At 47.0% G+C, this 26,832-nt stretch overlaps 3 protein-coding genes across 4 annotated transcripts in view; 2 read left to right on the top strand and 1 right to left on the bottom strand.

The window, feature by feature from the left end:
- Positions 1 to 211: 211 nt before the first annotated feature.
- Positions 212 to 14,711, bottom strand: Gpdh1 (Glycerol-3-phosphate dehydrogenase 1). Of its 2 annotated transcripts, XM_089549559.1 has the most exons (10): positions 14,612 to 14,702; positions 14,482 to 14,548; positions 13,009 to 13,186; positions 11,217 to 11,357; positions 9,929 to 10,070; positions 8,996 to 9,108; positions 7,891 to 8,121; positions 6,046 to 6,152; positions 4,235 to 4,327; positions 212 to 2,453 (listed from the first exon to the last, which is right to left on the bottom strand). In XM_089549559.1, exons 2-10 carry the CDS (start codon positions 14,520 to 14,522, stop codon positions 2,420 to 2,422), a joined length of 1,080 nt encoding a protein of 359 aa, XP_089405685.1. In that variant the 5' UTR covers positions 14,523 to 14,548; positions 14,612 to 14,702; the 3' UTR covers positions 212 to 2,419. The 2 variants fall into 2 exon arrangements, with proteins under 2 accessions (XP_089405685.1, XP_089405684.1); XM_089549558.1 differs by having other exon boundaries at positions 14,482 to 14,711.
- A 373-nt stretch (positions 14,712 to 15,084) lies between these two features.
- Positions 15,085 to 17,712, top strand: LOC149340719 (apoptosis-inducing factor 1, mitochondrial-like). The gene has a single exon (XM_089549554.1). The coding sequence runs from the start codon at positions 15,165 to 15,167 to the stop codon at positions 17,007 to 17,009; it is 1,845 nt and encodes a 614-aa protein (XP_089405680.1). The 5' UTR covers positions 15,085 to 15,164; the 3' UTR covers positions 17,010 to 17,712.
- An 898-nt stretch (positions 17,713 to 18,610) lies between these two features.
- The window catches only part of LOC149340718 (ras-related protein Rab-27A-like), a 102,826-nt gene continuing 94,604 nt past the window's right edge, over positions 18,611 to 26,832 (top strand). The window contains exon 1 of the mRNA XM_089549555.1: positions 18,611 to 18,780. The gene's annotated coding sequence lies outside the window, so the exon portion shown is untranslated. The remainder of the gene's footprint in view (positions 18,781 to 26,832) is intronic.

Here is a 26,832-nt window from a genome sequence, read left to right as displayed (position 1 = left end):
GCTCAACTCGCGAATAAATTTTTTAGGCTTAGATTACACACACTGCGATAAGTTTCCATGAAGGTTGTTGAACAAATCTAAGATGGTAGAGCACAAAGTGATGTTTGGCATGGAATTGCCCAAAAATGGCTGCATTTTATATGAACTTTGAAATTTACTCAAGTATTCCATGCATGCCAAGTGCCCAGACATGCATTCAGCATACCACATCAACATTGCACTGCAGGCAGTTTATTAGAAAAAGAAAATGGCAAATGGCAACATATGCAACCACACAGCACAACTACAACAGAAGCCTTGGGAAACAAAAATACATTTATGAATAAAAGCAAGCAAGCATAATTGGAGTGTGTGACATTGTCAGCTACATTTATACATGTCCACACTGCATATTTCTTTCTCTATCCCAAAGCAAAGCAATACAACCATGCATCCTGCTTTCTTTGCACTGTTTGCTGCCTTGACTGATTTTGTGATGTATTTTTGCAGAGGGGAGAGAGGAAACAATCCACAGCCATGACGGTCTACATCACATTTACAGTACCCTGGTACCAACCTAGGCATAAAAATAATCAAGTATTTACTTTTAAGCATGATTACATTAATGCGACTATGTATAAATGGCATTAAGCTAAAAGACTAAGCACTACACAGAAGCACACGGGACTAAAATAATAACTGCACAGATAATCTCAAATGGCACGATTTCCAGACTTGTAGGTAGCAACTGCAGATTGGCACATATAAGAATCAAAATTTCAATGCACTATTTCAGGGTTACACTGGCACAAACTAAAATCCAGGGCTCTGGAACTTGTACTTGGTGTGCATCACATTAATCTAGAGAATCCACTCATGCACTAGAGCATCAAAATAAAAAACTGCACTCGCCCTCACTCCAAAGCATGCGAACACATCTATTGCACAAAAGTTTGCCTTTCCCACCATCTCACAGTGTGGAAACATTCCCCTCATGAATGCGGCGATGAAGGCTTGGTAGTTTTTCATCCGGGTCATAGCTATTCCCCCAACGTCTGCATTGGCAGCGCCATGCCATAACTTAATTTTGAATGGAGAATAGCTTTTTTACCGTACAACTGTCTCAAGCTTTTACATGGTTTATGGTTATGGTTTATGGGGTTTAACGTCCCAAAGCGACTAAGGCTATGAGAGACGCCGTAGTGGAGGGCTCCGGAAATTTCGACCACCTGGGGTTCTTTAACGTGCACTGACATTGCACAGTACACGGGCCTCTAGAATTTCTCCTCCAAAGAAATTCTAGCCGCCGCGGCCGGGATCGAACCTGCGTCTTTTGGGTCAGCAGCCGAGCACCATGACCACTGAGCCACCGCGGCAACAGTTTTATAAAATGTTCTGTGATTACAACATGAAGTGCTATTAGATGAGTCCAATTAGGAATTCCAGTTTTTCCAGCATATATATCACATACATGTAAAAGAATGGCTTATGAGGATTTAACGTTCCCAAAGTGACTTAGGCTATGAGGAATGCCCTAATGAAGGGCTCCAGAAATTTCGGCCACCTGGGGTTCTTTAACATACTGCGACGTCGCACAGTATACGGGCCTCCAGAATTTCACCTCCATCGAAATTCGACCGCCGCGGCCGAGATCGAGCCCACGTCTTTTGGGTCAGCAGCCAAGTGCCATTAGCACTGAGCCACCGCGGCGGCCGCATGTAAAAGTACCCAATGAAGCGTTCAGTGTGTTATGTTCTACACTTGAGCATATGCAGCATGTGGCCTGCTGTGCATTCTGCTTTCCACTTGGATAGATCCTAGCATGCAAACGCATGCATACAACAAAAACACACAATGGAGGGGAGGCTCACTACATGGCATGCACAATTAAAATGAATAAACACACTAAACAAAGGAGTATGCCAAAATGAGCAAGTTGAGACTAGCCCTAAAAGGAAAAGAAAAAATACTCAGGAAGTACTAGTAATAAAATGTACCAAGAGTAAGTACTTTGAACAGAGAATACTGATGCTTGACTTCACATTTCACAGGGTCTGCTAGCAGCTGACCTGTGCAGTCGTGGACAGCCAAGGTTCACAGAAATTACCCTGGGCATTTTGTTGTGAACAAAACCTAATTAACTAACTAGTTAATTACCTACCAGATGACACAGGCCAAAACAACATTCAAAGAGCAGAAAGCAAGCCTTGTGTCTTCTCTGAACTCGTTACTTTGGCCCCCGAACTTCACAAACAGGAAGTTGATCTGTGCACTGAACATGGTTAAAAATTTTGCAGTTATAAGCACAGATGGTGACTCGTTCTACTGTCCAGGACTGCACAGCGTGCACAGAGTGAGGCTAAGGGGTGTCGGTGGAAAATTGAGCCACCTTCTTTTTCATTAATTTTTTTTTGCTGGACATAACCTCGATTTAGATGGCCTACAAGTGGCTGGGAAGGTCAAAGTCGGGGTTCCTGCAGGAAAAAGTAGAATTTTTGTCATTGATGCAGTCACTCTTGGGGGGGGGGAACAACAGCTGTGCACAGTTCATAAAGAGACAGCAGAGGCAGCTTCCAAAGAGATGCAGAGTTCAGCAGAAGGATGGCAGTGACAGCCTGCAAGTAAGCATACTAGCACAATTCAAGCGAGATTCACTTCAAGGACAAGACGAGTGGAAAATATCCGAAGAAAGCAATCAGTATACAAGTACATAGCAGCAAAGCTAAATGCCACATTTGTTAAGCACCATGCAGTTAAGTTGGGTGCATCTGGCAAGAGCTCTCCCTAATCCTAACTAGGCCCGACTATCTGCAGAGGCTCACCCAACTACAGTTTCGTTTCAGAGTCTAGCAGTCACTGCAGTCCCGGCCACAACCCCAACCACATCGCCCCAATAATATAAAAAAAAATCTTACAGGCTTTTTTTATTTTTATGTTTTAAAATTTAGTTTCAATATTTCCCTTTTGACTGCTCAGACCATGGTGGCTCAGATGCAACCGCTAGTTCCTCTTGCTCTCGCCAGGGGCGCTGTTGCAGCATACCTCCTCCTCTCCCTTTTGTATTTTCCTCTCGCACTCTTTCACTTTGCCCACAGCGAACGTTCATGAAACAAGGCCCACAATCCTAACACAGTAAAAAAAAAAAAAAAAAAACTTCCACATGATCAAGAAATGCTCACTGCCCAACTCTCACCCAATGTCGCCATGGCAAAATATTTTGCCATTGGGCTTTAGCCCTAGCACTGTGAGCGCTATTCTTAATGAGGGTTTTATTTTTGTTACTATTCACGAGAAATGACCACGCAAAGTCAGTGCAAAAGTGGATAGCCCAGAAGAAACCGGAGGTGTGAAGAGAAAGAAGGACAGTACACAGAACGCATACATTGAAAGGCTTTAATGAGCATCAAGAAAAGAAAGAAACAAGCTAAAAAGCAAAAAAAGCTGCGTACGGCACTTTGTGGCAGTCAACAATGACGCAACATCAGCTTTATTACGAAATTTTTATCGCATGAACTTTTCCAATCTACGCGTGTCATCACAGTACAAGCAATGTCTCAAAAATAAATTGCACAAAGTAAAATTATGTGTATTGCGCTTAAGAGTTGCATCAGTATTTCATTACGAGGCTAGATCAGCTTGGTACCTAACACAAGCTGCCTACAGCTAAAAAATAAACCTACTATAAATCAACTGAACAACCGCACTGCTACGATGCATTGATGAAATGAGTATTGCTACTTGCCTAGCATGCACACAAATGGGCAACTTGAAACGCTAGTCCTGAGCAACTAGAACTTCTGACTCTTGCCACTCGTTCGGCGCAAGTAAGCAGTAAGCAGGCTAAAAACTCACAAGCTACCTGCAGGATGTGCCAACGTGTGGGTGCTTTCGTAAACACCCCTTTCCCCGAAAACACTAGAGGGGGAAAAATAAAAGAAGGGGACAGGTGCACAATCCTCCTGTTATCATTTTCAAAGTAAGCAGCCTATGTGCTTACACAGAGCACCACACCAATGCGGTGAGATGACGCTAGAGGGGCTAAAACGGCGCCACTTTTTCTCATAAAATTGTCGCTAGAGGACCCAGCTGACTACAGCTATCCGGGCAGACAGGGCGCACGGCACTGAGGGTCACACACATGTCGTGCACAGGTCCTTGCAAGATGCCATCGGGGAACGTAATGCGAAGTGAGGAGGCAAGGAGAAGGACGCAGAAGAGCAGAGAGCATAGGGGTGGCAGGGGAGGGGATATTTACATGTGTTCGGGGTGGTTCTTGATGCACTGGATCATTTCGCTGGGCGGTATTTCACGCTTGCATATTCGGTGGATGGCCACAAAGAGTGGAAACCTGCAAGAAGAGCAAGAAAATGATGAGTAGCTGATAACGGAACTAATCGCAAATACCCAGTGTCCGGATAACATAAAAGACTTCTAGCATATCTCAACCACCCAGAGCAGGCATAAGCGTGACATGCTCTCGGTCAGCAGATGGATGGTCCCAAACAAGCAGCTGCAAAGGAACAGCCTTTATTTCTTCTTACTTACAGTAATATTGTCACCTAAGCACCTATCCCTCCATAATTGTTTGCTTAATTGCTTAGCGAGGGCCTCGGTTCTGGCAGCCTTGATGCCATAGGGAGCATAAGAGGGTTCTCACACAGCTTCCACCCTCTCCGTTCGATGACGTTCTACGTCACACCTGCGGTAACTAAGGACGTTCTACGTCCGCCGCTTATGAACGTGGGTGGCGCTGATGAACACTCTCAAGGTTAGGTTACTTGTAAACATAAATACCCCCGAAAGCAGAAGATTTGACAGCCGTCGCCGTAGCTCAGAGGTAGAGCACCGGACGCGTAATTCGGAGGTCGTGGGTTCGGATCCCACCGGCAGCATGTGGTTGTTTTTTCTTCTGCTTTTCTAATCAATTAGATTTAAGCGATAACATATTCAGTAATACTCTAAATTGATCAACACCACAAAATAAATTAATTAATTAAAAATTCCCTGTGCCCCTTGGCTTCTGTGGCTGTTGGCTTCTGTCACCTCCATAATTACATTATGCTAAGTAATACCTCATGTCTCCACTGTAAAACCACTTCAGCCTCTGCAGCTGTGCTTGTAACAACCTCATCAAATTTAGATTTAACACAGGTCGCAGTTTCATTTGAGACTCGGAACCTTTTTTCTGTAAACGGGCCTTGATGGCTGCAAGGTTGAACGCTGTTTGCAAAGTTTGGTGGGTTATGCAGAACATGCTTTTGGTTTACAAGCATGGATGACAGATTGCTTCAGCATTGTTCTTGCTACACGAGACGAATTGCACTGTGCAAGCGAGCTGGGCTCAACAACCCTACGCGGGAAAGCCGACCTAACTAGCATTTAGTGCTCAAGTGTTTTGTGGCCTCTGCGATCGCTGCTAACGGCTTCGAAACTGCGTTGAACTGTGACAAGATTTCTCCTGGCTTCCGTCCTTTCATTGAATAAATTGCACTTTTGCTGCGCAAGTTTTCCATGCATTGTATATTATAAATTTCGACACTATCGAACTATATTATGATTGCTTTACCTGTTCGCTATAATGAGGTTTGGCTGTATTTCTGCCTCTAGGGAGGACAGTGTAGTGGGTCTACTTTTGCTTAGTAAGGCAAAAAGACAGTCCCAGAAGAGGAAAGAGCACCAGAATACAATAAAACAAATAAGGTGGGGGGGTGGAGATGGGGGAAAGACTTGCAACAACCCGAGGAAAGGCATTCCACTCGTGAGGAAGTTCCGCATAAAGACTCTTCGCAATTTTAACTTAAAGGAATATGTGCAGATTAGGAAAGCAAAGTGAGATCAAAGAATAAAGCTTGATGATGATCTTTTTTATGAGACTGCCCAAGCACGCTCCACAACTTATGCTCCACTGTACTCACACTTAGTATACTATAGCCAAACCTCTCCCACGGGCATGCTGTCAGTGCACAGATGCTCAGGATGCTTTTGCGGAAAAGCAACATGTGTGCCAGACTTCAACCAGGAAAAAAAAAATCACTGTGAAAGTAAACAAGCAAAGGCATCACTCACCTATCCAGCATATTCTTTTCCTTGAGCATAACATGAACTTCTTCTGCAGTCTCTGGTCCCTGGAGCTTTTGACCATTAAGAAGCTCAGCTTCCAGTTCTTCAATAGACTGAAATGGGCCAGCACGAAGGTAAGCTCATTAAGACATGCACCGCTAATGAATCTTCAATGATGGCACTAAAAGAAAACAAACTACAGCATACTTTGTGGTTCCAGTTAGCATGCCCACCAGTTCAGGGCCAAAGTAAAATGCACAAGCACTGGCTTTTCACAGTTGCAAAACAAAAAACTGGAACTTTGTTTGGCCAGCCGATTTTATTCCCCATCTCCTTGGCAGATCTGTGGCCTCTGCAACCACTACACCGAAGCTGCCCACAACATACTGTTGCATGCATTGATGAAACCAAAACAATGTTTTGGTTTTGCGAAGCTGCTTCCTCCACGTAACCGAATTTTCATGATGTGCCTGTGTAGCGCAGAACCCATACACAACATCGCACACAATATCAGTACCTGTGCTCCAGCTACCACGCTCACTTCTCAGCCGCAGGAAAATGTGCAGAGTCTTCCTTTACAATGCATGCACAAGCTTATCCAATGAACAGTTCGTTTTCAAGTTCACCGTGTCTCGAGTTCTAGTGCGTGATCAATTGCACATGACAACCTTTAGGCTACAGTCAGCCTCTCAAAAGGGCTGAAAACATGAGCAGCCCATGCCTCACGCTGTTGAAGGTCAAGAATATGAGAGTTGTATCTGCCAGACACAGCCATGAAATGCTACCAGCCTAGTGGTACAAACAAGTGCAGTGAAATAATATAAATACACAGAGTTCTCAAAGCCAAATTATTACCTAATATTAGCTTTCACTAGGGGTTGTATTTTGCACCAACTCACTTCCAGAATCGCTGCTTTGGCTCTTAACCACTGGCAACTGCCACCTGTGGAGAGCCAGCAAGCAATACCATTCGCTGGCTCAGGCGGTTACAGTGCTCTGCTGCCGACCTGAAAGACACGGGTTCAATTCCGTCCTTGGCGGTCGCATTTTGATGGAGGTGAAATGGTAGAGGCCTGTGTACTGTGCAATGTCGGTGCACATTGAGAAGCCCCAGATGATCGACATCATCCGCAGCCCCACAACTGTGGCGTCCTTCACAGCCTGAGTCACTTGGGGACATTAAAACCCATAAATAAAATGAAACAATTCACATCGTTTCCACACTGTGTTGTCATTGCTACTGGAAAACATGTTGCCTCATTTCTATTAGGCTATGTTTGTTCTTGGCTCTATTATGTAACTGAACTGAGCTCCTCTGCCAAACTTGTGCACTTAAGTATACCTGATGGGAGGTCCCCCAGACAGTTTTACTTTGGGACCTCCTACTGTAGTAACTTTTTATGAAACTTATAAACTAAAAAAAAAAACATCACAAAAGAGATGAGGATGTGCTCTAAAGATGAGCTAGAGACTAAGAACTGATTAAAAAATATTGTTACACTAAGGAGTGATAAATGCAAGACATTGCGACAATTGGATGCAATGTCGTTTTTTATTCATTTGTTATTGTAATCGCCAGCCTTGTCTTCATCCTAGTGTTGAGTTTAGTGCGACTTTAGTTGCCAAAGTACACCTGACCAACTGGCCCTTCAGTGACCCTTGTTACGATTACATCGTGCAACGTATCTCTGCTCTCTAGGCTAGCGGTTCAATGTTGTTGTTTACGGCCTTTTCTTGATGCAACTTTGACAAACTCCGATACAATCCCAAGCTGTGTGACTTTGCTTCGGTTTCGTTGCATGTTTTACTCAAAACCCGTGGCGAAAGAATAGATGTGGGCTTGCCACAAACCTTGTTGGATGTGACAAATGCCTCTGCCACCCTGCGATTGCGACCACCGTAGCAGGTTGTGACCAGGTCAGCGATGCCGCAGCTCTCAAAGAAGGTGCTCAGCTTGGCACCCGGGTAAAAGTGGTCGGCAAAGGCGATCATCTCCTTAAGGCCCAGCCGAATCACAGCCGCCTTGGTGTTGTCGCCGTAGCCCAGGCCGTCCACAAAGCCGGCCCCAACCGCCACAATGTTCTGAGAAGCATGAAACGGAGAAACCAGTGAGAACTAATGCCGCAAGGGCTCCACCAAAGTTACCTCTGCAGGGAACAAGGCCAGCAAATCCTCATTATGGCACATACAAAAGCCATAAATTATTTTTGCAGAAGAGAGATTAGTTTCTAACAAGACTGCAAACGTTTGAGCTTGTATCAGCTTACCCCAAAAACAAACAAATAAAAAAATACAGAAGTGTGCAATGGTCTAAATAATAGTCAGAATTAAAAACAGACAATCACGCAAAAGGTACTTAGACACACAAAAATCTTGCACTGTAAAACAATACAGAGAACACAAGGAACCAAGTCTTTAATGTGAAAGAAATATAAAAGCCCACATCGACAAGCTACAGTACTAGGTGGCAGTTTGTACAGATACAAATCAGTAAATCAAAGACAATCATACACAAGGGCACACAAACTGCAAGAGTGAAGAGTACAAACTTGGAATAAACAAAATTGGTGTTTGCATTCTACTGGCTGTGAACATTTACACACTTATATTTAACACAGACAGAGATAATGAAAGACAGCAGCCTGGAATGCTTGCTGCAAGTCTATTACCAATCTGATATTCTCCTAGTTGCGATGAAACAGCAACACATGAAATGCCATCAGCTCAGTTCTTAAAAACCAACCTGAAACCAATCTGAAACTCCTGAAACTTTGGTCTTTAGCAACCTCCCATTTACAAAAAAATTTTTTGGTATTTGTTTAAGAAGCATACCAACTAAACAAATGCACAGAAAAAGCTGTGCAACAGATAACATCAAGGAATTTCCCTCACAGCCACCTTTTCAGGCTTCAAAATCAGATACGGTAAGGTACTACTACTAACATTATTTACTAACCTTGAGCGCGCCACAAATTTCTATAGTTGGAATGTCGTCCACCACGGTAACCCTAAAATACTCGGTCTGAATAAGGTTCTTTAAAAGCAGGCCACTGTGAGGATCCTTGCAGCCTGAAATGAAAAGAGCAACCCCTTACTAGACAACCCCCCGAAGTGACCACTGACGAAGACCTGTCATGCACAGTTCTACTGTGAAGCAGTGAACCCCACAACTGAAACAATGCCCAAAACATTACTGACTATAGTTCTTTGGCGATTCAATCACTGCTTCATTTAGACAGGTGCTTGAGTAAAGAAGCTAGGTGGGCCAGTTGGATCAGATTCGTTACGGGACCTACCATGCAGCTACAATGGCGGATTTAAGTGCGTAACCGCAGGACAATCGCCAACTCTCAAATGAAGAAATTTATGCGCAGCACAAACTTTTATGTCACAAATCAATGTCACGGCATGTCAGTAAATTGGCAACCATGGCGGAACAATCGTCCAGGAACAATACGAAAGTGAAAAACAAAAGGAAAAAATAAAAACAAAGCAAAAAACACCAGACCTGACACTGCAAATTTAAGCACGCAAAACATCCCCCGCATGCCATTTCGGAAACATAGTTCCTTAGCCAAAAAGGACAACAAAGGCTGGCTCATGCTTAAATTTATGCGTGCTTAAATTTATGTAGTGAGGCACTGCATTCAACTTGGCAAAGCTCTTTCTTGGCACTGCAAGCACACCAGGCGAAAAAGAAAAGGGGGCCTGACATTCTGATTTCGCCATCCTCTGCATTATGCAAGCCCTTGGAGCTCCATTTTACAACCAGACAGGCACAGCTGTGATGCACATCTGCATGCCATCAATGTGCTATTTCAGGAACATCCATTTTCTTTGTTTTTACACTGAGAAGGCTACAAAAGGTGTCAGGAGTCATGCAGCTCACCAATGGTTGTCTCGCAGAATTTCTCCTCGACAACCTCCTTGGCCAGGTTGGCTCCCATGAGAACGCACACATCAATGTTGAGCAGTTTGTTAATAACATTGGAAATCAGCTCAATGCCACCCCCAGGCGAAATGTCAAAGCCCTGGAAAAAAACATCACCTGTTGTGAAAACTAAATATGAAAAATAAAAAAAAAAAGAAAGAGCTGGCCCTAACTAGATCAAGTGCTTTTGGTTTGGTTTGGTTGATGGGGTTTAACGTCCCAAAGCGCCTAAGGCTATGAGAGACGCCGTAGTGGAGGGCTCCGGAAATTTCGACCACCTGGGGTTCTTTAACGTGCACTGACATCGCACAGTACACGGGCCTCTAGAATTTCTCCTCCAAAGAAATTCAACCGCCGCGGCCGGGATCGAACCTGCGCCTTCCGGGTCAGCAGTCGAGCACCATAACCACTGAGCCACCGCGGCGGCAGATCAAGATCAAGTGCTTTTGTCAGTAGGTAGCAATAAGAGCAATGCTTTAACAAGCACAATTCAACACATTCACTGTGGCAGTGATTTTCTGAGCCCTAATCGCTGTGCATCGTGGCCTACCAGTGTGCCATGACGCAGCTCTGGGGAAGCCAGCTTCTTCGAGCAGCCAACAGGTGACAATAACAACCTGGCATGTGTTCAGATATGTATGCTTGTTGCCAACTCTGAAAAATCTGAGCTGTGTGGCAACTTCACTGTATGACTGCATCGATGGCCGCACAGCATGAATACAAGATATGGCCCACTGCAGCGACCCACGATGCAGTGAACATGGTAAGAGCTGCTGAACAACAATGTACAGGACACAAAACCACATAATGCCCTTCACTTCACAGTAAATTGAAACATATGCAAATATACCTTTGCAATAGTATTCAATTACAAAGTCATCAGTTAAATAAAAAATTATTCTATTAACACTATCAGACCATATTATGCAGTATATGTCATCGTATTCTAGAGTTAGTGTTGTGATTAGAAATTAGGAACAAAAATGACAGTTTTCTCCAAGGCTACCATGTATTTACATGTTTCACAGTGGCAGCGGTGTGCTAATCGAAACAGTACTGATTACTTGCACAGATGCCTGTCCACTGCTGTCAAAACCACATTACCCTACTTTCAATATGGCTTTTCAAATTACTTTTAACAAAGGTCATTTCTAATGGAAGATTCACTGTGAACTGTGCATATCTTTATAAGATCTTTCACTCAAAGATTGTCGCCCCTTGACAGAACTGGAAGGATGTGGCTCACTTTGATCAAAGACAGGCCAATCGCACCAGGCTTGATCTTTCCAATCAGAGGCTTGCACGTTGGACCAATGAACTTGTGTGGCAGGACAAAGACAAGGATATCTGAACCATCGCAAGCTGCCACTATGTCAGGATGGGCAACCTGAAAAAAAAAAAAAAAAAAATGCACTGAAACCTTAAGCAGCCCAATATATTTTTTTTATATTCACAGAATGTTAGTGTTTTTTATATTGAAGGCTGTGGCAGCTGTCTATGGGGTCCCATACCAGGGGCAACTCCTCGAAAACTATGTACCGTATTTTTCGGTGTATAAGACGCGGTTTTTTGTCAAAAATCTTGCTGGTGCGTCCTATACAAGGGTGCGTCTTATATGCGAATTTTTCGTTTTTTTTTTCGAGTTCAGAAATTACTCAGGTTCATGCTCAAGCTTTTTTCACCGAAAAAAAAAACTCTACCAATGATGCAGTAGTAACACGGTTAATACTTCAATACGGGGACCGCCGTGCGCAACTTTTTTTTAGGTGAACTTTATCATGAAACGGCGGGGATGACGACTTCCAGAATCGCAAACATGCGGTTGTTTCGGAGGCGCAAGCAAAAGTAATGTGAAATTCCAAAAGATGGCGACAATCGCGCTTCTCGCCATTGTCAAAACAAGCCAAGCCGGCGTTCTTTTTTAGTCATTCTTTTCAACTTCGCAACCGTGTACGTCATGGAGGGTGTACGTATTACGTCTGTGTTGGTGACTTCGGCATGTGTTTTCCACTACCTACACCTGTCGTGCTCGGTCTTACTACAGTATGCCACCGAAGTTGCACAAGAGCTACACCGCAAAGTTCAAATTATCTGCGGTCGAGTATGCTACCGAAAACGGAAATCGGGCTGCAGGCCTATGGAGCTTTTATGCGATCAGATGAGTCCATCCATGGTTCATTTCGCGATGGTCGAGCAAGCGTGTTTAATTAACCCTCACTAGACTAAGTGGGTAAATCGGGGTGAGTCTTATACAAGGGTGCGTCTTATACACCGGAAAATACGGTAAAACTATTCATTTGCAAATAAACCCATGTTACTACAACCACAGCTACTGAATGCTAGTTTGTTTGCACAGACATCACTCTTCTCTTGCATGAGCCAGTGGGTAGTGAGCACTCACACTTGAAACTCTCAGCATAGAGTAATGAATTCTAATCACAAGCAAGCTTGACAGCGGCACTTGTACGATTCCTTTAAAACGGAAACATGCATGCTGGAGTAGGAAGGTTGCTTTATTAATTAGAAAAAGGGAAAGAACAACAGAGCAAGCCATCACACAACAAGAAAAAAGGAAATTGCAGGCACTTCACCTTACAAGCAGCACAGAAAATTTAGCATGCTGTCTGAAAACACGCTTCTGAACTCACACCACTGCAGACAGCAAAACATTTATTCCTGAAGAAGCAGGTAAGTGCCAGAACTAAACATAACATTAAATGAGCCTATACTCACGGGTTCGGTCAGCAGAGCAGGAAAGCGGGGTGACAAAATGAAGCTGCCTGCCCTTTAAACATGACTGGCCCTCGTGTTCATCCCCTTTATCAGCCCCGGCCCAAGGTCAGAACCCATCTTATCCTGCACGACTGCATCTTTCATATACCACCAGTTTAGCAGATCAGAAGAGGTTGAGAGGATTTATTTTTGCCTCCCTTAGCAACAGAACAGTTGCTATTCATTTAGCTACTACCAAGGCACGTGGATTCTGCCCAAGACATCACGATCTCTCACGAACTAAAAGCGCAAGAAAATGCACTTACAACATTCTCTGGAATCTTGTAGCCAGGAAGGTACTTGACATTCTCGTGCTTTGTGTTGATAATCTCTGTGAGCTTCTTCCCATCAACAATCTCTTCATAAACGTACATTCTAACATTATTGTCAAAAAAGTCATACTTCTGCACATTGAGTCCAATTATGCGGGCTATTGCAGAACCCCTGGAAAGAATTGAAACATCAGATATTAAAAACAGTCACATCTGTGGGTTACACAACTGCTCTTCAATATCATTTGTATGCCCAGCATGCTTTCGAAGAGCAGAAAGAGAAAAACTAGCAGTGAGGAAAAAAAGCACCCACACCACTACAGATCACGTGCAGCCATTCCAAGACAATATGTTGACCACAATGGTTATGTTAAAAGTACCCTGCACAGGATGATTTGCTTGCATTTGCTAAAATGTGTAAAAAATATATATACACAGCTAAAGCAGTGTTGAGCACTTCTAGTCAATGACTTGTAAAACGCTGGCTAGCCTTGAAAAAGCAACTTTTCATTTATTGTTTTCTACGCGATAGCATTTACGATAACGGGAGCTTTCGAGTGCGCAGGTGCGAAACCCGCAAACTGAAAGTGAGCAGGGCGACGGAAGACAAAGGTCAAAGCTCTTGTCGATACTTTTCAAAGGAAATGACGCCCGGACTCGAACGGCATGAGAAGCGTGAGCGCTATATCTGATTTCGGATCGCAGGGGCACTCGTACTTACTGGTATTAATCGGGTGCGAAACAAAGCGCAGCTGTTTCCGATATAGCCAAGGACAAGGCGAACCAAGATAAAGGCGAGGTCCTCTAGATAGGCCGACCTCCAAGGAAGACGTGCTTGCATTCAACAAGTCATGCTACGACGCAATACGCCGATTAACAGGAAACAGGAAAAAAAATTAAAACAGAAAGGCGCAACGGTCTCGCCTGAAGCGTTTCAGCGGTATCCACGCAATCGCTGTGAAACGTGAAGGCTCTTTTCGTAGCTGCCGTACATACCATATTGAGCGATAAGCAAAATGCCGCAAACAACCATTTGATTCACAAAACACTCTTAGAAGATTTTGCGCATAAGGATGCGGTAGAATAAACACAGGTTGCTAGCGATGTAGTACGTGTTACAAAAAAAGAGAGACAAGGTGACACGAAAGACTACCTCCCAGAAGAAGTCCACAGCAGTTGTGTGCCCTTGTAGCATGGGGACACGTTGTAAGAGTATATCTCGCGCAGTGCACGAGGGTGAATATGCGCAGCGCAGCGCAAGGTCAAATTACCCGCGACAAACAGGCCGTCCACGCGCCCGACGCTTACACGGGCTACCGTGCCGTACCGTAAGCGACGGTGCTAAGAGAGCCGCAGCTTCTACCGCAAGCAACACAAAAGGATACGCAAACAATGTTAGCTCCAAGGGCGCTCCAGAACGCAAGCTTCGCGCGACCAGAAGAAACTATAAATAGTAAACCTTGTTACCAGTTTCCAGAACCGATGATCGAGACCTTGTGCGTGGTCATCTTCAACGGCTCGGCAGGTAGACAGGCTGTGGGATGGAGGAGACGTGTGTCAGGTGATAGTTAACTAGAACCGAGGATCGCTCGCCTACAGTGGAGAAAAACCAGACGACTGCCAACACCCCCAACTCAGCCGTCGGCGCGCGTTCTCTCGGGTCAGCGCAGAGTCCTCTCCACTTCCCCGACCACCGCTCTGGCAACGCTGGCGCCACCGCCGGTGCCGGTGCGAGCGTAAACGAAACCACTACGCTTGCTACGCTTTGAAGTGAGTTTATTTTTTTATCTCAAAAATTCCCAAAATTCAGTCATTTAAACCACGAGTGGGTTCTTGTTTGAAGCCTATAAATACAATAATATGACATGTTGCTTAACACATGTGGAAGTTGTAACTCTCACTTGAAAGTATTGTGATTCTTTCTTTCAATTTGTTGAATATTAAATAATATTTGATTTAAATTTGTGCTGGACAATTTTATGCAGTTTTTATGAAATAGTTTAAAGGGCAACAATGGGTGTAGCTATGCCAAGGTCAGCCCGAAATGTAAACACAGTCAAGCAACGCGACTTTAAATTCAACATGGCGGCGTCGATGGGTGCGTGAGTGCGTGAAGCACGCTTGGAGTGTTTTCAGTCTGTTTTGTGAAAATGTTGTCGAGGCAGTTCATATCTGATCCTCGAAAGTATTCACCTTTTCTACGGGTACTCTCGGCTGCGCGCACAGCTCGGAACAGCTACCTGAAACAGCCCGGCTGCCGCCGCTACAGCGGCGGATCGCACGGCGATGGCCACAAGTCTGTACCATACAAGCGTCTTACAATGGATGATTTGCCCGGGTTTGTGGGGCCCTGGGGTGAAAAGTTCCAGGAAACGCAGCGAAGGTTCAACCGCCGTTTATTCGTCGGCATTGCGTTCTTCACAAGCACGGCAGTGTATGCGTGGTATTCAGGCACGCTTGACTATGTCGATGCACCGCCCATGAAGAATCAGGACGATAAGAAGACTGCTCCCGCGAAATCGAAATCGTTTGGACTTGGCAGCGCGAAAGTGCAGCCAGCCACGTACACGAAGATTCCGGAGTCTGTCCCGTACCTCCTTGTTGGCGCCGGTACAGCTTCTTTCTCCGCTTTCCGGGCGATCCGTTCCGCCGACCCGACGGCGAAGGTGCTCGTGGTAGGGGAGGAGCCGTACAAGCCGTACATGAGGCCGCCGCTGTCGAAGGAACTGTGGGTCACCGAGGATGCACACAAGACGCTCAAGTTCAAGCAGTGGAACGGCAGGGAGCGAAGCATTTTCTTTGAGCACGAGGACTTCTACTGCAGGCCCGACCAACTGATGGAGCGTGAGACGGGCGGCATCGCCGTTGTCAACCACTGCCGAGTGGCGCGCATAGACTCCGAAGCCCAGAAGGCGATTTTGGAGGACGGCCGCGAAATCCGTTACGGTAAGTGCCTCATCGCCACGGGCGGTCAACCCAAGAACCTGCCCGTGTTCGACAAGCCAGAGTTGGCCGACAAGGTGACCCTTTACCGCACCGTGGCCGACTTCAAGACCTTAGACGAAGTGTCACGTCGTGCGAAGTCGGTAGTGATTGTCGGAGGCGGCTTCCTGGGCAGCGAGTTGGCTTGCGCGCTGAGCCGACGAGGCGCCAAGACAGGGCTTACAGTGTACCAGGTGTTCTCTGAGAAGGGAAGCATGGGCCGTGTTCTACCTGAGTACCTGTCCCGCTGGACGACGGACAAGGTGCGCGCCGAGGGCGTCCAGGTGCTGTCCAGCACTCAGATCACCGATGCGCGCCCGGGACCCCGCGGCCAGCTGCTGCTGAAGCTCAGTTCTGGTCAGGAGATCGCCACCGATCACGTCGTCGTGGCCGTGGGCTTGGAACCGAGCACGGAGCTGGCGAAAGCGTCGGGCCTCGAAGTCGACGACCGGTTGGGCGGATTCAAAGCCAACGCCGAGCTCGAAGCCCGTACGAACCTGTGGGTAGCCGGTGACGCGCTGTCGTTCTACGACACCAAGCTCGGCCGGCGCCGTGTCGAGCACCACGATCATGCCGTGGTGACTGGGCGGCTGGCGGGCGAAAACATGACGGGAGCGCGCAAGCCGTATCGGCACCAGTCCATGTTCTGGTCCGACCTGGGGCCTGACGTCGGCTACGAAGCGATCGGCGTTGTCGAGTCGCACCTCCAGACAGTCGGTGTGTTCGCCCGCTCCACGCAGCAGGACGAGACCGCTGACGACCTGGGTGCAGCGGCGGTCGCGGCGACGCCCGTGAACGCCATGCGCGACGTTGCGCCGCGAGCCCCGAACGAGGGCGATGACTATGACAAGGGAGTGGTGTTCTACCTGCGGGACGATGGCGTCGTCGTGGGCATTGTCCTGTGGAACATCTTCAACCGGATGGCGGTGGCGCGTAAGATCATAAACGAGCACAGAGCATACGACGACTTCAGCGAGCTTGCTAAACTCTTTGACATTCACAGTGAAGAGTGAGAATTTCGCTATGCCCTGACAACTACGGTGTAGTGCCTCAATTGTATACTAGCACGATGTCTTGGTACAAGAGTTAATGCATTGTTTAGGTTATCTTGTTCCCCCCTCTTTTTTTTTTAATTAGAACGTTATAGAAGGGACACACCGTGTGGTAGTGTTGCATATTTCTTATTTGTTTGTTTTTCATTCGGTAATCAGTAATTCTTATGCGTGATGTTCGATGCTTTGCACTGCTTCAATATGAGTAGACATTTCAATGGACTTATGTTATGCCTGAAACTAAATTTTGCTTTGTTTGCACTGTGCACCAAAAACAAGTTGGAGACATTCCAAATATTTGGAGTACCTACTTTAGTCTGGCTTTTGTGTCACTTTGTCTTCCAAAATGTAAAGAAATTGTTCCATTGGTGCTCGTTCTCATTATGTTCTTGATCCGTTGTGGGAACTAGAAGTCTTGCAAGGCATTTCCAGGCCAAGCCTTCATTAAAGAATTAAGGGAACACAACATTTGCCAAGCCATTTTGGTTTCATTACTTGCTGCCGTATGCTTTGTTCACGTTCCATTCTGTTGTTTCATTTTATGTTAAAAATTTATGTGTGACAAGAGGACCTTCTTGCTTGTTTAATTACTGTTATACACTGGGTGCCAAGGACAATATGTTGCACAAGATGTGTTGTGAAGAGTAAAGCGTAGTTGTCAGAATATTGCTCTCTTGTTTGTATATAGTCATTCTGTTATTTTCTGTTGTGTCGTTAGACCAGTTTTGAATAAGTCTATGGGAGTTATGATACAAGCCCACCCTACAGCTTTCCTAATATGCTTAGGAAGGCTGAAACATAATGAAGGGATGGCCAGGTATTCTTTTTTTTTTAATGCAATAGCATTAGAAGTCTTTGGGGCCAAAATGCATGGTCAGTCATAAAATTCACCCATTGGCTTTAGGGAAGTGGCATCCACTGATCTCCAGTACATCAACAGATGGGAGCATTTCCCATTGGCTGGAGGCAAGTGGCATTAATGGAAGGGAAGTGGCATCACTTCCACTCAAGTCACCAACATCTGCTAATACTATTGCATTACCAACACATGACTGAATTAAGGGCACTTGTGAACCTTTTTTTTATTTCTGTAGCCTATTTGGTGCTGTGTACCATGTCATTGGCTCGTAGTTTGTTTAACAAATGGTGTAGTCAGGTTACATAACTGCAAGTGACATGTATTATCCAAAAGCCTCTCTGTGTGCGCTAGTAATAACACCAGAACCTTGTTGTTTCAGTTGCTACACTGTTACTAATTTTTATATTCTGATTTTTTTTTTGTTAACCAGAAGCACAACTACACCTCAATATCTCTCCTAACTCGCTAACCATAGCGGCCGGCGTCTGGCAGTCGGTGTTATTACACTACATGACGTACACAAATCCGCGTAAGTTATACAATGTACTCTTTTTAAGACGTCACCCTAAAACCACTTTTTCGCAACCAAACCTGCGGCGTCAATGGACGCGCGAATTTGGCGCCTTGGCGGCGGCGTTGCAGCCCGAGGTTTCGACCGCGCCGCAGATGGCGCCAGGTTTGCCGCTCCTCCGGCGTCGCCGTCAAGGGCTCCGGCCGGGGTTGCGGGCTGATAGCGCGGCGCTGGCGTCACTACCGGTGACTTGCGGCGGCGACCGGTTCGGTGGCGGTAACAGGCTCGGCCGATTTGCGCGCAACGCTCGACACCTGCGGACCCTCGCTAGCGTGGAACATCAGCCCTTCCAAGGACCCTAGGTGAGCGAACTCCTGGGGCGTCCGTGGACCGGGCTCGGATCTGGGGGCGTCTAACCGAATGCAGCGCCGCGTCTGCTCCCAGCTTCGAGCAGACGAAAGCGAGTCCTAGCGCTGCCGCGTAGGCACGGCCGCTTCCTGTGGGGCTTTTTCGTGCTTCCCGCGTCCAGATTGGTCGCCCTGTGGGCAACTGCAGCGGTTCGTTCGATGAGGTCACGCTTGACAGCGGTTCGAGTGGCGCACTTTTGTTTAAAACGTTAAAAGCCAGTGAAACTGAGCGCTGTTTGTCAGTAGCCAGTGAGCGAGAGCGGCACGCGCGCATACTGGAGAGAGCGCGAAAGGTCTGAAAAAAAAAATAATAATAATACGGGGCGCGGGCTCAGTCGAGCGCCGTGCGTGCATTCTACAACAGGTGACTCCGTGGGACCAGCTGTGCTTTCGGAGCAGCGGAGACGCGAGAGCGACGCACGAGCGAAGAATCAAAACATAGAAAGACGAAAATGGAACAGAATGTACGCTGCGCGCGCGTGCTTGATTTTATGCCTTTCTTTTGTTTCTTGAGGCGAGCGTGGTAAATTAGCCGCCTCTGTAATGAAACAAGGGCTTTGTACTGCTTCTGTTCGTCGGGCTGCGGGGTAGCTTGTTAAGCTTGGCTCGACGCTGTGATAAGCTGCGATGGCGCTTGTAAGTTGCTCTTTGCCATGGTGTATATACGCCGGGCAGGCCTGGCCATGTCGCGCACAAGATTTCGCCGTTACGACAGAGTCGTGCTAATTAGCCACAACGCTCGATTTTCTTGCACATATTACGCTGTGCAGATTTCGTTTCATTGTTGCTGGCCACTGAAGCCGCATATGCATCTCTTTATTTTTTCCGCTTATATTGTCGTTAGCAGTACCCCTTCATTACTTGCGAAAGCAGCCCTGACTCGATCGTTGTGCAACAATGGGGACAGTTCACCGCAACGTTTCAAGCGCTGGTATGTGCAAAATGCTCTGCTTAACTAAGAAGAGGGGGGGGGGGGGGTTTGGGCGGCACTTTCATCTTTCATCGGCCCCGACAAAATGCGCCGCACAAGTTACTAATATATTTTATCTGCCTTCTGGACGACGCCGGTTTAGACTCAAGCGACAAAAGTGACCCATCTATGAAATATATATCTTACTAAGACTGATGCTTTGCATTTCGTCATACCTGGCGCTGCATATCCCAGAGAAATTAGCCAATGGCCGACGGTTGGTGCCCCGCCGGTCTTGAGTCGGTAGCCAATGTAGCTAGGGCCAAGCACTGGCTGGTTGGCTGCCGGACGCGGGCCATCGTCGGGACATGCAAGCTTTTCTCCTCGGGTATGGGATCATATTGCCGGCATTGTGATGCGGTAATTATTCCGAGCAAAGCAAAGAATTTGGCTGAGCGTTCGCGCACGCAAACCCACAAGCAAAGTTGGACTCCGGGAGGCCGAAATAATTTTCGGTATTTACTCATCGCCACGATGATCTCTGATATGGAGCAGATACGGCCTTGACCCATTCCCTCGTTAACCATGTGAGTACTTACCTGGGTGAATAGCGCGACAGTATGTTTACAGCGCTTCGTTGCGAGGTGACGTCATCCTACGTGCTCAATCGATCATCTGAATTTAACAAAAAGTTGCGAATACGTAAAAGGCGCGCAGCTGGGACATACGCGTTCTGCAGTTCTCTCGCCATGGTATCCTGTTGGCCAATAATCCTTCCCTGTCTATACAATGTAACTGTGCGTGCTCATTTATAAATCACTTTGAGTATCGTGTATACCGCCAGCGGCTTATTGCAACCTGCGGCACCAGAGACTCATCTGGGGTTTCACTGATCCGACGAACCTCCCGGTACATGTATTTGGCGCTAATACAGCAGTTCGTTATAAAGAGAAAAAAGGAAAAAGGGCGCGAAATGCCAGCATAAAATGCGTCTTATTGCGCGGCACTGACATCAGACGGTCGAAGCTGGGCCTCAGCTCAGCCAGACTGGCGCGCCGGTGTAATGATTGGCATTAATGGAAGTCGATGAAGTTAAGACGCAAACATAGACAGCACGAACTCCTACCTTTTTTCACTCCCTGCCCTCCTTGTGGTAGACTCCCCCGGTGTTGCTCTCCCGTGTGCTTTTCTTTTGCCATTACTGTGTACAGGAGAATAGCAACCTTTACCTCCCCATTCTTGGTCGATCCCCCAGTTTAAGAAGTGTGTTGGGATTCTGAAAAACATGGGCTGTCTCTTGACCTCGAATGAGTTTGCAAACATTGGTTCCGTCTGTCGGGACCACGCGTGCGTCGTTTATGATGACCAGCTTACACCTAATTTTAAAAGTTGCGCAGTTAATTAAAAGCAGGTACCGACTGCCGTGAGCATCCGTAATAAGTGTAACACGGCCAGGCATGTGTAAGTAATTGACGGCAATATTTGTGCAATGTTTAACCAGCTTAACCAGCCAAAAGTCTACAAATGCAGCGCTTTCATCCCATGGTTTCGTGGCTACGCGACTTCTTGCCGGCGCAGTCAATGCGCCTGTAAAGGGGTCTTCGACCGATAAAAACAAGAGGGGGGGGGGGGGGGGGGGGGGTCTTGTTAAATTAGCTTGATATTAAATTTAGGACACCGCATCGCTCTGCGGAAAAGAAACAAGTTCGCGTTAGAGACATATTAGCGGAAATCAATATGAAGAACTGCATTTCAGTGCATTATGTAATGCGCAGTACAGATGACAGATGGTTCCGAAGGGTAACTGCAAGGGACGAGAAAAAGTTTGGCGCTGTTGAGAGTCACGTGTAGATTTCAGATTAGGAAGTCCGTCCCTGTGGTCGCTGCTGGCCGTTGTACTGGGTTAATGAGCTAGGGATACAGTACAATACAATGCAATTCAGTACAATATACGATACAGTTGGAGAGGACTTCGTCGTGTAGTGGAAGTAACCATGGCGTGATATTGACGACCACGATGGAGTCAACTGTTATCTTGATGCCTTGTAGGCTACTCCACGTGTCATCTTCATGTAACAGGATGCCAAAACAGCTTCTATTTAAGGACATTCTATTTGGTGACAAAGAGAACAGAGAGATTCGTTTATGTTCTCTCCGTTTTTTTTTTTTATATGTCTTGAGGTAGTATTTCATGTTCTCTAGGCTCGGTCTGTTTGTCAATGGCTTTCCAACATCACTAACTAACTAACTAAATGACTAACTAACTCGCAACGAACGTAGAACTTGAAAATTCGTATGACTTTCCATAGTAGACATGGGGATTGCGGGAGAGGCGCGAAATTTTCGCAAAATTCTGGCGCCGACCGGGAAAACGCAGGGATTACGTCGCCCGGCAGCTGCTGCGTCATGACGAGCGCGAAATACGAAAACGCAGCGTCTGTTCTGGGGAGGGAGAGAGGGAAGGAGGCTTTGTACCGCGTGTCAAAAAGAAGCTGCGAATGAACCACGAATTAAACCCTAGTAACGCAACGCGGCGCGCATTACACGTGCGTTCCTTTTCGCAAAGCAGCAAGATCGTAACGAGAGGTGGTGGCGGAGGCCAGCGAAGCACCACCGTGGGTTGTTTACGAGCCGCATAACGGAATATTCCTGCTTGTGAACATCTGGCACGCGCTGCGCACCTCGTGGTTATTTGCACCGTCCACGAAGCCCACCAGGATGTCTCTTCGACTTCCGGTGTTCACAGCGAGGTTCGCGTGTGAGTGCTCAGATCGTTCAAGCCGCCAGGAAACCCTTCCCGCAAAGGATATGGCGGTACAATTTTTCCTCCACTGCGTCTCTCCTCGGTTCAACTTCCAACATCCCTTCGCGGCGATAATTGCATACGGAACTTCATGCAGGTTAAATTGTGCAGGTGTTGGCTGTAGTTTAGTTGACGTTGTGTTACCTCCCGCACTCCACTTACTGGCTAACGTGTTGCGTCATTACTGTTTTACTCGGAGTTTTACGATCGCTGTCCACGATAAAGATTCGTCCCTTCTTTCCCACCACGGTAACCATGTCTTGAACTGAGGTATATTACATCGGCGTAGTGATACGTCGTAATCGAAAACTAATGCATTCAACTGCAGACCCACGTGAATGCTACTCTGAGCCGAAAAAAGGCAAAATGCGACTAACTGCGCCATTTAGTCCTCGCGACGAACGGTTAGCCCAAAGGAATTACTGGGGATTGTGATCACTTTACAATTATTCCCTATAATGAAGTAACGGAGAAGTGCACGTTGCTCTTTGAGGGGTTATTGGTTGTGGCAACGCAGCTAGTTCAGAAGGGACTAATCCCTGCAGCCCTTTTAGACTTTTCTTCAGGGCGTATGTATGGGCGGGCCAAGGAGAAGGCGCTTTCGACAACGTTCACCGTGATCAAGATGGGATTGATACTTGCGAATGTTGGAGTGGGAGCTGTTATGACGGCGGAGGGGAAAGCGAGTGCTCCATGGCTCCCCTTATCACGTCGTTACAAAGTCCGTAAAGACTGGCAGCTTCCTTGCACTTTTTATTACCGCTCTAACATGTTATTGCGTAGGTTGCATGCATCGTTAACCCCCGCACATAGTAAAACGGCACGATAGTAAACGTGAGTACAGCTAGTAGGGAGGTTGCTGACAATTTGTCGATGTATAGTTAGCGCAGAGCATGTGGTCTGAAGGTAATGGATAGCCACAGAAAAGCATTTGATGGATCTGTATTCACCTGTAGCCGCCGTGCAGCCTAAAGGATCGCACACTTTGAACGGAGAAACCTCGATACGACCGGCGAAGCGAAACGGTGGCTGATGAGTAACGACGTTTCTTTGCTTGCGGCGCCTTCTTGGAAGCATGGCATGAGGGTTTTCAATGCGTCGATATCCATACTGCAACGTTTAGTGTCGGTGATTGTTCGCGCACTGAGGGTGTTGTAGACCTTTGTGCTCTAGACTCACTCACTCACTCACCCCCTCACTCACTCACCCACTCACGCCCTCACTCACTCACTCACTCACCTCGCTCACTCACTCGCTCACTCACTCTCTCAGTCACTCACTCGCTCACTCACCCCCTCACTCACTCACTCAATCACCTACTCACCTCACTCACTCCGTGAAATCTACGCGGAAATCTGGCTGTCTTTCTCTCATACGCCATATTGATTTGTGACAGGGTGACATGCAAGGCAGTAGATAGCAGTAGGTCAGGCGTCTTGTGTGGGCTTGAATGAGCACGTCGCCCACCTTCAGTTGCCCTCAGCAGAGCCGCGGCTGTAGCCCTGAGGTTTGGAAGTTAAAATATCGGCTGGTCGTTCTTCCTCAGTTCCTCACGCTTCCTCCGCACGGCAGGGACAGATATGTTCGAGCACAGCTCCCGCGCACAACCTCGGTCAAATACAGGCTTGTACAACCACGTGACCTGTATGAACGCTGTATGAACCTCGCGACACTATGTGACGTTTCGATCACGCTCTCTCTACATCTAAGAAACACTTCTGTTAGCACTCATCTTTAGCATCATGATAGGTAGGTGTACGAACTGAACTGTTAAGCATTAAGGGGAACTGGCGCTCGTATTGTACTCGTGACGTTCCGAATATCTGGAAATTAATGTAAATAAATAAAAATTAACGGAGATGTCGCTGGAGCAACAAAGTGTCTCTGTTCGGCTACCCCACAACGGGGAAGGGAAAGAAGTAGGAGCAGACTGAAGACGAGAAACGGCAATGTCATAATAGAGTGAGCTGCATGCGGTGTCCAATTCATAGCAGAAAGCCAGGACTCTTTCTCAGGCATATAAAGTTTTACAGAACCATACTACAGACGACCCGCCAGCTTTGGTCGTGCGTGCAGCAGTGTGTTGTGGGTGGATTAAAGGAGAGAAGGGTGCGAGCGGGAGGCCGCCTTCCCCTTTCTTTCCTGTCCCGAGTGAAGAAACATTCGTGAAAATCAGAGCCGCCTACGCTTTATTGTCTTTCCGTCTTTATTTTTTTAAAATATGAATCGTCAGAACAAGCACTGGCATTGCGCACCGCCACCACGTACTAACCTTGCCTGTTTCTAAACTTGCTGCAAATCTACCCGTGGATTAGTGGACACATTACACTGAACAAAAGCTTCGCCTTTGCGTCATATCCATAATGTGGGTCGGTAAATTTCTGGCACACACCTATTATGTACAGCCTTTATCAAATTTGCAGAGTCTTAGGTGTTCGCTTCTAAGCTCCTCTCGGATTCACGGAAATCCTAATTCTTGGAGGGGTAAGAACGGCACTAGCTCTCATCTTCAGGAGACTGTGAACACTGACCACTCATAACGAGATCTGTGCCATCATGATGGAAAGAAATGCGAACAGAGCGGAGCCTAGGCGCTCCGCTGTTCGCATTTCTTTTATTCACACTTTTGCTTCGATGCTAGCAAAAAGGTGCTAAAGTTGTCCGAAATGCATTCTATGGCGACTCTAACGGCTTTTTCTTACCACCCAGATAAAACCGCCGTCAAAACAAATTCGAACAGCGGAGCGCGTAGGCGCCGCATTGTTCGCGTTTTTTTTTTTTTTTCTATTGTGATAGTACTTTCAACACAGACTACGTGTTAAGAAATGCACTGTTAAAACACTGACGTGCCTTATACATGGTACAAGGTGGGAATGGCCCTGTGTGGGGGCGCCCGCACATCGTGTGCGAAGGAACGAAATTCCAGACCGAGAAAACAATCCCTGCAAAACACGGGTCCCGGTCTTTCTTGGTCTTTTGATCCCACCTACATAGCATCGCTCGCGCGTTCTGTCGGGCTGTGCCAGAGCGCGATCTCGCGCTGGTTGCGCGCGCCAGGCACGGACGTCTAGAAAAAGAGAGGCTTCTTAAAAGCGCCGATCGAGCGGAACAGCTGCGCGCTCTCCCATCCGCTCTCTCTCTCTCTTGGCGCGAGCCACGGTGGCGTCATCCTGCCCGTTACTCTATTATCATTATCTCCACAGCGCGCCTATCAGTAGGAGCGCGCCGCGCAGCTGCGGGGGGAGAGGCCGGGCCCGCTAAACGCGTTTGGAGCACTGCTCCCTGTCCCGGCTGCTTGTGGGGGAAGAAAGAAAAAGAAGCGGGCACTGATATCGACAGATGAGCGCGCGTGTTGAACCGGAACTGTCTCTGTGCCTCTTTCGGCATTGTTGCCGACTCAGTTAAACATCTCGGGAGAACTGGAAAAAAGGTCGAAGGTCGCCACCGCCTCGCACGGAGTTCAATCAACAACGCGTGCTTAATCTGGTACGTGTTCAACCTCAAGATCTTGCTCATTCCGACCGCGGCGAGAGGAAAAGAGACCTGCTGTCCGATACGAGTTGGTCGAAGCGCAGCTAAGGGTGGCGCCGCTATAGTGCGATGAATTTAAAGCGAGGTGCACGCGGTATAACTGTTCGCGTCTGTCTGTAGGCTGCACTCTATCACGGTTATGAATCTCAAGTACGGGTCGCTTTAATACGTACTCTTTTTTTTTTTTATATGTACTGCTGCCGACTGTCAAGGGAAGCCTCCGTTTTGATAAATGCAATGTCGAGCGCACAGGAATGGATGTGCGTACGCGAAAAAAGACGGTAGTGCATCCTGGTATGTTTCAGCTGTTAACGATTTTTCGATTCACAGTGAAGAGAGAAAGTGGGAAAGGATGGCAAGCAAAAATGGACGGGCGTATTGTTGGACGCGCTACAGTCGCGACGAAATTTCGAGCGCTGCGAGAAATGAAGGCAGAAGAGAAGACAGGTCATCTGTACTCGTATACCCTTTTCAATCTTTGACGTCCGCGTGCCAGACTCTAAAAGCGATGTTCTGTTCGAGAGAGAGACCTTTACGCAATTGTATTACTGCGGGTAGATGGGAGGGTGATTTGACAAGTTGAAGCATCAGCGTCTGCTAAGGGAGCAAATTATACGCTAACACGAACATACTGCATTGTTGCTTGTTGGGTTTTGTCTCTTCCCACTGTCGATTGCTCCTGCGATGTTTAGGCTGCGGCTTCACCTCAATTGTTCTCTTGGTGCGGGGAAGCAAGCCTTAGAATATCATTTGCTGTAGACGA

The sequence above is a fragment of the Amblyomma mixtum genome, chromosome 6 (genome assembly GCF_055824585.1).
Source record: "Amblyomma mixtum isolate Tamu chromosome 6, ASM5582458v1, whole genome shotgun sequence".
NCBI lineage: Eukaryota > Metazoa > Arthropoda > Arachnida > Ixodida > Ixodidae > Amblyomma > Amblyomma mixtum.
The sequence above is the reverse complement of the archived record's forward strand: the minus strand, read 5'-3'. Positions and strand labels throughout refer to the sequence as shown.